This window comes from Eptatretus burgeri, chromosome 15 (assembly GCF_056783735.1).
Source record: "Eptatretus burgeri isolate ZD-2024b chromosome 15, Ebu_testis_v1, whole genome shotgun sequence".
Classification (NCBI taxonomy): Eukaryota; Metazoa; Chordata; class Myxini; order Myxiniformes; family Myxinidae; genus Eptatretus; species Eptatretus burgeri.
In genome coordinates this window covers 42,977,188-42,989,363 of record NC_140975.1, presented here as the reverse complement: position 1 = coordinate 42,989,363, position 12,176 = coordinate 42,977,188, and the positions used below count along the sequence as shown (strand labels likewise).

General features: G+C 41.8%; 2 protein-coding genes across 16 annotated transcripts in view; one reads left to right on the top strand and one right to left on the bottom strand.

Moving 5' to 3' along the window:
- Positions 1–8,675, top strand: part of LOC147012054 (SUN domain-containing protein 1-like) — a 70,443-nt gene extending 61,768 nt beyond the window's left edge. For all 7 annotated transcript variants that reach the window (XM_085858153.1, XM_085858151.1, XM_085858149.1 and 4 more), the window contains 10 exons: positions 1,317–1,730; positions 1,946–2,005; positions 2,755–2,807; positions 3,124–3,298; positions 3,418–3,648; positions 3,789–3,873; positions 3,974–4,089; positions 4,188–4,355; positions 4,443–4,535; positions 4,868–8,675. In XM_085858153.1, the coding sequence (XP_085714279.1) occupies positions 1,317–1,730; positions 1,946–2,005; positions 2,755–2,807; positions 3,124–3,298; positions 3,418–3,648; positions 3,789–3,873; positions 3,974–4,089; positions 4,188–4,355; positions 4,443–4,535; positions 4,868–5,002 (1,530 nt within the window). In that variant the 3' untranslated portion in view covers positions 5,003–8,675. The remainder of the gene's footprint in view (positions 1–1,316; positions 1,731–1,945; positions 2,006–2,754; positions 2,808–3,123; positions 3,299–3,417; positions 3,649–3,788; positions 3,874–3,973; positions 4,090–4,187; positions 4,356–4,442; positions 4,536–4,867) is intronic.
- The window catches only part of DPH7 (diphthamide biosynthesis 7), a 37,459-nt gene continuing 33,740 nt past the window's right edge, over positions 8,458–12,176 (bottom strand). For all 9 annotated transcript variants that reach the window (XM_085858156.1, XM_085858161.1, XM_085858158.1 and 6 more), the window contains 3 exons: positions 11,284–11,349; positions 10,619–10,788; positions 8,458–10,513 (listed from right to left, as the gene is read on the bottom strand). In XM_085858156.1, the coding sequence (XP_085714282.1) occupies positions 10,113–10,513; positions 10,619–10,788; positions 11,284–11,349 (637 nt within the window). In that variant the 3' untranslated portion in view covers positions 8,458–10,112. The remainder of the gene's footprint in view (positions 10,514–10,618; positions 10,789–11,283; positions 11,350–12,176) is intronic.

Sequence of the window (12,176 nt, the reverse complement as noted above, 5' to 3'; positions counted from 1 at the left end):
TGATTAGGATTTCGACGAAACTTGGTGGGGGGGTTAGGTATGGTCCAAGGATCATGCCATTAGATTTTGGACTTGGTCCCCCCCCCAAAAAAAAATTAATAGAAAAAAAAAATTTTTTTTTGCATTTCTACATGTTTTAAGTGATTTCCAACCTCCCAAAAAAAATTTAGAGAAAAAAATTTTTGCAACTTTTTTTTCAACAAGATTTCGATTTTTTTTTTTTTTTTGCATTTCTACATGTTTTAAGTGATTTCCAACCCCTCCCCCAAAAAAAAAATGGAGAAAAGAACTACAACTGTCAGCACTGTTGACATATTTAATAAGATATAAGGTTCACTTGAGTGACCCAGCAGTATTGGCGGCGGAGGTTTTGCACTCTCCCAAGTGCTCCCCCTCGAGTTCCCTTTCTAATGTTTTTATCTACCACACTATTTTTTTATACGCCCGATATATATATATATATATATATATATATATATATATATATATATATATATATATATATATATATATATATATATATATATATATATATATATATATATATATATCGGGGTGTATTATGTGATACCGGTCGTCTGTCTGTCTCTGTCTGTCCGTCCGTTCCTGTCCACACTCTAACTCCCAAAGTTTTCAACTTTCACGTTTCATATTTGGTACATAGATACAGACTGTGGAGCTGTTGTCACAACATACCTTCGTCATCTAAAGTGGTTGCCATGGCAACCGGGATGCTGTTTTCCATCCGTTCCTGTCCGCACTATAACTCCCAAAGTTTTCAACTTTCATGTTTCATATTTGGTACATCGGTACAGACTGTGGAGACGGTGTGTAGCGACATACGTTTGTCATTTAAAGTGGTTGCCATGGCAACCAGGATGCTGTTTTCCATGTAGTAGCACAATTCTGTAAATACCTTCTTGTTCGGGCATATATTGTGCTCACTTGCACTCTTGTTACTGATTACAATATACAAATACATATACTGCTTTATAATTATACTTCACTGCAATGCTTTATAAAAAATATTAATTATTAGACTCGTCTTTTAAAAACGATAAATGTATAAACAGACGAGCATTGGGTGGCTTTGACAACAACTCTGGTTTTTCCAAGTAATTGAGACTTTTCTGACATTTAGTTTAGCTTGTTGTCTATTTAAAAGTTGCATTTTTGATGATTTTGTTTGTGAGAGTAGAGCTTTGGCTCTTGTTCATCACTTGTTTAGAGCTATGTGTATTTTGTGTCATAAAAGTTGGGAAAATTGCTGCACATTATCACATTCATTTTATCCCATCCACCATTCTTAACTGCAGCCTCTACAAGCTCCAGATCAGAGTCATCTGCTCGAACTTCAGTTCCTTCGGGCTGCGTGGGCCTCACAGCAGGATGAGCTGCGGCGGCTGGTTCGTATCTCCACTTCCCTGCGGGCCACGAGTGCACGGACCTTGCAGGCGGCAGGACCGGATGACTCCAGGCTCATGCAGGAATACTCCCTGCGCCTTGCTCAAGTTGAGGCTGCTTTGGCTGCGGCTTCCACCCATGAGCGTCGTTTGTCTCGCCAGCTCATGGCCTTAACTCGTTTCGCTCACATGCTCACCGAGGAACGGCACAGGGTCAAGCAGACTGCACCAATCAGGCGTGAGGAGGTAGAAATGATGGTGCATACAGCACTCGCAGTACAGATGGCAAGGCTGCAGGAGCGAGTGCACGCGGGCGAAACAGCCCAGGTATTGATTGCGCCTCTAACATGTCGCTTTGGCTTACACAAATGCCAAGTAGAAAACCCAGGGTTGAGGTGAAAACCTACATGTTGACAATGAAGCACAAAAACCCAATAAATTGGCTCAGGAAGCTTAGCTGAAGTTTTTTTGTATATATTTGAAAATCCACCTTTTTGCTTCACTGAACGATATCCTGCTATCGCCTTTCCTCGTCTCTGCAGAGCTCATCTGAAACCGCAGAGCGGGACAAAGCCTTGGCAGACTTGGACAGCAAGTTGGCGGTGAGTCTCCTTGAGAATGCATGGAAATGAGGGGTAAGGTGTTGTGTTCTTTTTACCCAGCACATGCAAAGTAAAAAGCAGGGTTAAGCAACTGTCTGTCCTATCAGTTTATGAGCGAAGAACAACTTATTTAAATTGAATGTTCAATTTTGAACACGAATCGGAAAACAAACCTGCCGTTTTACAGTAACTTGTCTGAATTTGTCCTGACCACACATGCACAGAGACGAGTGAGACATTATCTTTACTCTGTCTGTCTGCCTGGCAGTTAAAAAAAAAATTGAAAAACTTCCAAAGAGTATACTTACTGTTTTAAGGATGTTATAAAGGACACAAACCGGCACGATGAACTAATGTAACGTGTTAGATAGGGTGGTGTAAAAGACACTGGGTAAAACCCGGCTTTATTTTTTTTGCCTATTAAACCTCAATTTAAGTTGAATTTTTCTACGTGAACACTGTAGAGCAGAAATTGCCTTTATAATACTTCCAAGAACCTCTAATTTTGCAGTAGTTGTGCATGTTCTATAGGGTGATGTACAGGACTGTCTTTTGCGCTAAACTTCTGGATTTTTTTTAAAAAACGATCTTTAAGATCATTATTGAAATATATACCTGAACACTGTGTGGGGTATTGTTCTTGGAACACACTCATTTCTTCATTTTGTATCCATGGTCTCATGGTTGAAATACACGTTTTCGGAAACCTGAGTGAGCAATTTAATGTTGTTTGTGTATGTCTTGGTTAGGCCTTGCTGCAGAGGCAGAAGGAGTTTGAGGCTTGGAAGCTGTCAAGTAAAAGGTGAGGAGGAGGAGGAGGTGGTTTTTATTTGAGGAAAGGCCTTCCTTAGGGGTGATAGAGCTTGAGTTGGTTGGCTGGGTCGATGTCGAGTGGTATGATTGCTTTATGGTGCTGGGTTAAAATCGTGAATCTGCTTTTCAGAGGGGAAATTGCATCATCTTTAAGCAAATATGTTGTGCTTCTTCCAGTTTCATATTTGTTAGACACCCAGGTTTATTGTCAATGGGCCAAGACTTCTGCGGACTCTTGTTCCGTCATTCGCTCGCTTTCTCATTCATCCACCGTTTTCTTCCCCTTGTTCCCTGTCATTCGATAGCAAACTGAGTGAGAACCAAGAAGGTTGGACTGCGAGTTTGTCGGGGCTGCGCACAGACCTTCAGAAGCTCTCAGATGAAGTGACGCAGATGCAATACAGCAGTGCTGACCTCCAGGCGAATGTGAAGACTTGCTGCCAGCAGTCTCCAGCACTGGCTGCTGACATTTCCACCCAGGCAAGCAGCAGGCATGCTGCATAGTTGAAGATTTAAGTATTTACCTTATTGAAGATGATAATCGAAGTGTTATTTGTTTGATTTCCGATCTTCCTTGCATGTCATCATGACCCTGGCAGGTCGAGGGTGAGCTTGGTCGTATCTTAGTAGCCATGGCTGATGGCTCGGCCTCGCCGGCCTTGGTGCAAGCATTGGGCCAGTGGCTAAACTCGAGGTATGTGAGCCATGCTGAGCTTGAACGGGAGCTGAGGATGGTCGGAACTCAGGCTGCCACCCCAAGCAAATCAATATTATCTGAAGAATTGAGTGGCTCGGTGCTGAGTGGACAGGCAGGAGAATTGAGTGAGGAGGTGAGACACTCTCCTGCACCTCCAGCTCCCAAATCCATTCATTCCTTCCCATATTTCTGTCTGCATACTAGTTATACTCTTTGCACCTTCATCCTGCAACGTTTCTGTTTTAATTTCCTTTGTTAACTGATGTCCTGCAGAGAGTGAAAACTCTGATGCACGAAGCCTTAAGTCTCTACCATGCTGACCGTACTGGTATGGCAGACTTAGCCCTCGAGTCTGCAGGTAAGCTTGAGCAGAGATGAGCTTATGTTTCTAACTTTTAACCTCAACTGTATTTACAACTACTCTTCAGGCTGAAATGCATCTCCATTTTCACCTACAGGTGGAAGCATCTTGAGCACACGCTGCTCAGAGACATACGAATCGAGGGCAGGTTTGCTCAGCTTCCTGGGAATCCCTTTGTGGTCACAAACCCAGTCTCCTCGAGTCATAATTCAGGTAGTCTCATTTGGGTCCATAAATCACTCATTGCTTGGGGCAAAAGGTAGTACATTTCAACCGATGCTGCTTCCTTCCCATCTCCATCTGAATCCCAGCCCGACATCCAGCCAGGGAATTGTTGGGCATTCCGGGGGACCTATGGTTACGTCGTGATCCGCCTGGCACAGATCGCACATCTTACTGCCTTCTCCATTGAACATATCCCACGCTCTTTGGCCACTTCAGGCAGCATTGACAGTGCCCCTCGTGGTTTCTCAGTCTACGTGAGCACAAGATTTCTAATATGAGGGATTAAAAATGAAGGGAGAAAAGGGGTAGGGACTGATACGGTGTGTGGTATCTTTGTACAGGGCCTCGAGGATGAGAGCCAGGAAGAGGGTGACAAACTAGGCCACTACATCTACAACAAGGATGGAGAACCACTTCAGTCATTTGCTGTGCAGGTAATAATAATCGGGCAGCAAAGCTGGGGGAGCCAAACTGCTGGAACATTGTGCTCCAATGTGGGTTTATTTAGTTTATCTCAAGCATTGGTAATTGGTGAAGTTTCAACGATGAAGTCGAGCGTTGTACACTCTATTGATTTGTTTTTGCCATGCACAGACGAGCTGTGCCAAATGCCACAACATTCAGGGGCATGGGTTTGCAGCTATATGCAATTTCCTGGTTTTGCAGATTGGAGTTTTAATGCTTGCATGAAGAAAAGTTATTGTAGATGTGAGTTTAGTTTTAATGTAGTAAATGGAAACAATAAGACGTCTATTGTGTCTCTTAGTACCCTACGGACAAGTCCTTCCGAGCAGTCGAACTCCGGATATTCAGCAACTGGGGCCACCTGGAGTACACATGCTTATACCGATTCCGTGTCCATGGCACGGCCCAGCCCCAGAACGATGCCTCCCAACACTAAGTTTTGCTCAGAGGGGGCCAGAACTACAAAGGCTCACATCGAGAGCTGGACGATTGGATGGTCCAACCCCGCTTGTGCTGTTCATCTACTTTTGGTCCAGTATGGCGTCACCCCTTCACATACATATACAGGTATACTGAGGTAGAGGCTTATTATATGCAGCAGTAGCATTATGCAAACGAGGCAATTTTTCATTCTTGCGTGTCAAATTTACATAATGACTTGTCTACAACTGAGCATCAGGGAGGGGAGGGCACATTCTGTTTGCTTTATGAATAAGGTAGCTTTTAAAAACTGAGCTGTACAAGTTGAGCTAATCAGCTTGTATGGGAAAAAAATTATGGATGTTTTGCCTAATGAAAACTTTTACAGAAAACTACATTCTCTAAATGTACCAGCACTAATACCTAATTATCATTTCCACATTAACTACAACCCTGCCGTCAAGATTGGCTTTCAAAAGCCACCACACGGTGTGGCACTTTCATGTGAACAGCTGACAGATTAGACTTCTGCTGAAGAGCAATATCTTCTTTTTTCTCTGAAACAACAGATACTTTTTGTTCAACCAGATAGAGCACAGAATACAACCCATTGCTTCATGTTGGTCAATGAAAATAGATGACTCCTGCATGCATCATGGAAATTTTTTCCCAGATCTCTCCACTTTCCAGATTGAAGTTTTGCTGATCACATCAAAACCGAAGCCCCGATAGATACATCCTTAAAGTGAACTGGCCTAAATATACCACCGATGTAGTGGAGAGGATCACTAATCTCAACCTGTACCACATAATTGAGACAGTTTCCACCAGATCCTCAAAGCAGTCACCAAACATAATTCCTCACGAGCATCATGAAGCTTGTACAAAGTACAGATTTCCTGAAACCAAAATGTTCATAAAGGAGTTAGATGAAATTGGAGATGTGGACATCACCACTGAATTGCTAGATTCCCTGAACTTGGCCGGGTGCCAAAGATGGTGCAAAACATTTGAAAACCTCAACTTCACGCTCCATTTGAAGAACAGAGAAACTGCTAAATATCTGGGGTGACTATTCCCCCACAACATGAACCACCAGTCACAACAGATGCCAAAGCCATCCAGCTCCCCAAAATTGGCACTGAAAAGAAAATTGAACGTAAAGTTGGGTCAAAACAAAAACTAACAGCCCTTCTGCATCTCCGATTGCATCCTTTCGTCATCTCTTTATTACAAGAGATTAAATTGATACAGCCCTATTTTCCACCAAAGCCAGGAAATTAGGTCCAGATGCCATCTTAAATGATTCGGAGGCCAATAGACGACGCTGGATCTGTGCGATCAACATCCACTGCACTCGTGAAGTAGCACGATGTGCAAGGAGGTGAAGGTGATTGCCATCCTCAAATTATGGAAACTAGCCAATGATTTTACAAGCTACTGACCATGTCGAGATGGAAGTTAATGGAGAAACTTCTGCTGGCTTTGATCACACCGACAAGTAAGTTATCCTCAAAGAACAAGCCAGTTTTGGACTGGGATGAAATTGTGCTGGTCAAGGAGGTGTGCACACAAGCCAATCTGCTCCAAGAGTGGCACTGCCTTCATTGACCAGTTATCAGAATGTGATAGTCTGGAGTGGACATATTTTTTAAATGTCCAACTTATCCCATGCAGTAGTCATTTTTTTATTAACAGTAGGTTTCATGCGTTTCTCAGAAATCAAGTCAGGTGCTTTAGAACCATCAAACCTGGATTACCTCAACTCAATATTGGCCATCACTTGTTCATGTAAGCAAGATGCCACATACAAGGAAATTTCCTGATGAGTATGCTCTGACATTAATATGCATCACGCTTCAAAAATGTAAGCCCGTATAATCACCAAGGACTTTAAAATAATGGAGGACTTTGTCTGATACTCTTCCCAATGGTGATTTTTGTCTGAATTGGTTGAACACCGGAGTTGCTGCTTTTCAGATGAATAACCAGCTACCAAACATGTAGGATTAAACATGACTTTCTGCAGTGAAGAAGTCCAAATTGAGCCCGACCTGAAATATCTTGCATCATCGGCTTTGGTCCAGAGTAACATCTGAAGGTCTGCAAAAAGAGGACTATGAGGATCAGCAGAAATACGAAAACTCGGCACTAGCTAGTGAGCAGACGAGCATACACTATGCACGGCAACCCTAGCCCTTGTTTCTTTCCTGCAATTTGTTGGGTCAGAGAGCTGCCATACCTAACATCAACAGAGTTGAGCGAACAAAAAATGTCAACAGTCGAGAACAGGCCAAGCCTGCCTTTTTTTTTTCCTGGAGAGTAGACTTTCAGTTGTACTACTGTGAACAGTTTTAACAGGTAGAGCAAATTAATTAAAGCATCAGCACAAACAGGGGCTCAAGTAGCCAAAACCAACTGACATTCCTGTTTCACCCTTGTTTGGTCAATGTCATGATCAGTGTAGACCTGCATCCAGCCAGGCCAAAGCCCTGTCTCGGTCACATTTACCCCAATCCTGATGATGCTCCAAGGGCAAAAGCAGGTCAATCGCCTTTGGATACTTTGGTCAATGTGGTTGTACTGTTGGTGACTTTTTAGGTGTTAAAACTGCTCCTACTTCATGGACTTACTTGTGCAGCTGGCTGCTCTGCATTCTAAAAGGCATTGGAGATGTTAGGATACTCACTCACCCTGTCCAGAAGATAATGCTTGGCGATCAAACCTGGACTGTGATGCTATTCATCAGCCGTAATGCAAGAACCACATCAACAAAGTGATGGAAAAAGTTATTGATTTTGATATTCCTTTAACACCATGAAAACGCAACACTACTTGGTGTGATATATGTACATATGTATAAGTAACTTTTTTTTCTCTCTCTCTGCAACAAGATCACTTCATTTTTCTCTGCACAGCTCAACCGTCACCACAAGCAGCCATATGTACATTTAAACACTTTCCGTGGCTTCGTGGTATTGTACATAGTCAAAATGCATGCTGGTCCTTTCTACGCCAATTAAACATCATGAAGGAGTTTGTTAGTTTCTGAAAAAGAAAAAAAGAAAAACCCCAAAAAAACCCATTCTTTGTACAATAAATAATACTATAAGGCTTTGTCTTTATTTGGAAAAAATAAAATATATATTTTATTCTGCTGTATGTCAAAGTTTAAACACTGCTTGCTGTGGACAGAATTACTTATGGTTATAAACTAAAATAATAACAATAAAATATATATTTTATTCTGCTGTATGTCAAAGTTTAAACACTGCTTGCTGTGGACAGAATTACTTATGGTTATAAACTAAAATAATAACAATATGGTGAAACATTTTCCATCTTGGGCCTCAGTTACTTGGTGTGTCAATCAAGATGCTAAGATTTGAGGTCGTTAAAAATTTTTTTTATAGAACTTGATCCTGTATAGCCACAAAAAATGGTATATGGCTGTCCTCTTGCTGGTCCTACTTGTAATCCCACACGAGGTCAAACTGAGTTGCAAAATGTTTTTTTTTTTTCTTTTTTAATGTTGGAAACACTGGGATTGGCAATGCAACTGAGAAATGTTTGATGAACAATGTTACACCAGATATGTCGGACTGCTGAGCACTCTGGAATAGTCATTCATTTTATGTGCAATCATTTGCTTCTCGCTGCTTAAAAATAAACATTTGGAAAATCCACAATGAGCAAATTTTTTTTACTTTTTTGAATGGTCAGTGTCTTGTCTTCCCTTCATCTTTGTTATATACAAAAATCTGCTCTGTCCCCCTTTCCTATTCTATCTTCCTTCAAATTCAGTTTGTCCACTTCCTGGTACCTCTGCGGCCAAGCGCCATCTTTGAAAGTTGAGGATTCCTGTTCAAGAATCGCCCTGTTTAAGTTAAAGCGAGACGCGGCTCTAAGAGAGCTCCGCGTTCTTCTTGTGAAGACAAAACCTTTAGGACTCGGCTCTTTTATATACAGGATCCGGATCTCCTTAAATACTAAACACCTGTACACATCCTCGCATTGAGGGTGCCTTTTGAGAGCGTCTATCATGAACTTTTAAATATATTCGGACATTTGCTTTAAAGTTTCGAAAAGTTCACGTTACTATTTAAAGATTATTCCATTTAATGTGTAGTTATTTTGTAAATACACTATTTTCTCGTCATGAACGACGATCGTCCAGGACGGGTCTCGCTATTGGCTCCGTCAAAGCACGTGACGAAATATCGGAAGTTTTTTTTTTTTTTTTTCTCCTCTTCTGAAGACAAAACCTTTAGGACATGGCTCTTGGACACATTTGTCCTTGTTGTTTATGTGATGCGTTAGAGCCTTCCCTTGTGCTTTCGTACTATACTGGGTTAAGTGTCCTTGTGTGTGGCATGTTATCTTGTGGGCCTCGTTAGTCTGTTTGAGTTTTCTTCTTTTTTTTCTGTTCGTTCATTCCCTTGCTTTTTCCCCACTGTTGGTGCGTTTCCTTTTGTCCTGTCGCCTCACTTTTTCATGAGCCTTTTTCGTGGAAAAAAAAAACAACAAAAAACTCCTGCACAGTGAGGGAGCAAGCCATGCCCATGAATTGCAAAGGATTCAGGTGCATGGTTCTTTTCCCTTCTTGCAAATTCATATTTTACAGATGTAGGTTTAAATCCTTTCATGATTTATCCAATCAAAGCATTCTTTAACCTAGCCTGCTCCTGTGGCCTCAAGTAGAAATGATGTTGATCATCTGTGCAGCTCTCGTTATATAAATATCCCTCTGGATTTGTGTGTGAGATAAATAAGTAGAGAGATGCTCATGATGGAGAAGGTGTTTGTAGGGGATGGGAGGGCAGACAATTTGATAACCGAAGCAAGTTGTGAGTGAGACCTCGGTACATTTTGAACAAATACTGTATCAAATTAAGTCTGGCTGCAAAAGGTGAATTTGAGAGGGAAAACATGAGAGGAAATCTAACTTAACTGTGCATGTTATATCCATGAGAGTACTATTATCCCTTTTGCACCTGCAGTGTAAAACTGACTTTTCATATTAATGGGGTGGGGAATAAGGGGAGAGGAGAAAGAGCTTAACTTGTAAATGTATCAGAACTGTGCATTGTGGATAAAGGTGTTGCATCACATGACGATCGTGACATTCAGTCATGGTGCCAGCACCAGATGTGCAGCATATGATCATAGAAAGAACAAGTCGCCACGAGAGACGATTCGCTCTCTTGGAAAGTTCCTTCCTTGATGTGGAGATTTGCAGCCTCATTTGCCAAAGTATCTTCCTGGGTTTCTCTTTGCTCCGGTTCATCTTCCGGTTCGATGTCGAATGTAGATGTGGGCGACTCGTACAGTATGCGGAAGTTTTGTGTTTGTCCAATTGAGCTTAAAACCTCGCCTTCTGAAGATTTAGTTGAGTCGTAGCACCGTAGAGAAAGAGGCAGTGGGGGCAAGCTCCTCACCGGAGCCAGCCATGACCAGTCGGCACCATACGCGAGAGATTCATGTGCAATATATGAAGAGACAACATGGCAACTTGAATTGCTGTCATCTGTATGAGAAAAAAAAGAATAGCACAACTATGTCTCTCAAAAGGACAATGCTAACTTTTTTTTTTTCTTTCAAGAATTGATTTTTAGCCAAGTCCAGTCCTTGCCTGTTTGATCATGTTTGATTATGTGAAAACCATTGTGCATAGCAGCAGCCAGCAGGAGGCCCTTGTGCCTTGGATGCCACTTCAGCCGCCACACACCACCTCCCACTTCACATTTATTCAATGGTATGCACAGGGAGCGGCTGTCCCAGAAAAACACCTGTTCATCGTAGCTACGAGAAAGAAGTAAACAAGGCTGGTCGTTAAAATGTCTCACTTCAAATGACTGCAGTGAACTATAAACTTCTATAATATTGGCTGACTGATGTTCCACACTTTATTATAAATGGTTGGCTCTGCCGAAGCAGTTTCTTGACGGTCATGCTGGGTGGTTTGCCATCCCTTTCCCAGCAGTAGTTGGGGCAGCAATTTTTAATTTATTCATGGTACAGGGGTGATAGCTGGCCTACTCTTCATGAAGGACACCATGGTATCTTTTCACGGCCACCAATGAATGCTGGCAGACACGATACCCATTTAACGTCCACCTGAGGGACAGCACATGAATCGCCCTACCTGTGAAATACCGGGATTACAGTTTATAGCTGGGTCAGGATTCAAACCAAGGCTAGACAGCTGAGAGGTGAGTGTATGGACCTCTAGGCCATCCTGTCAACCCTTTACACATTCCCCAATGACAAAAAGGCTGTTGTAGCTTTGTGACTCACCTTCCTGTGGCAAGTAGATGTTCTTGGTGAGGTGAGGAACTGATGCTACAGACACCAGCACCATGCCTGAAAGTGAGATAGGGAAGGGTGCAGATAGAAAACATGTTTGCACTCTGTTCTGCATAGACCTACCTACTAACCTATTCATGTCTCAGTTTGATCTCCTGATTTTGTCCATATCAATTGTGTGTGAAAGCTCTGTGAAAGTTTGCTTTGATGAATTGTGATGGCAGCAGGGGTGCCAAGAGGGGGAGGGGAGGCAGGTGTGGTAACTACCCCGGGGTCTGGATGTAATATGGGCCCGTAATTATTCCTTCAATTTTTTTGTTTCATAAAATGATTGTGATGATAAAGCACCAGGGGCAGCTTTATTTTGTATCTCCCTCCAAGCCAATCAGAGCGATTCCTGGCATGGGCAGTGACAACCTCCCTCATAAAATAAACTACTGTGGGAATAATTTACATCGTGACAATCACGGTAATGACGTGAATGAACACAGGAGTGTTCATTCAGGGTGAAATCCAAGTCATTAACATTTTAAAAAATGCATTTTTGGCTCTGAAATATTCCATAGACATCAAATTTGGGTAAGAGTTGGTCTTCATACTCTGCTCATCTTGGTAGGAGTCAACTTATTAAATCCAAAAATAATTGATTGCATACATATTTTTTGAAAAATGATTTTTTGATGATTTTCTAAAAAAATTACTTTGACACGAAAAAAGCCTGTTTTTAGAAAGCTCAATTTTTTTTTGAAAGCATCCCTCCAGTACATTTTTGATTTGTAATGACAGATCATATCAGAAATAACTGTTCAGAATTAATTTTGACCATATGGAACAAAATTTTTCACCATATCACATCAACAACGTGAACATTTTTTCCCGTCCCT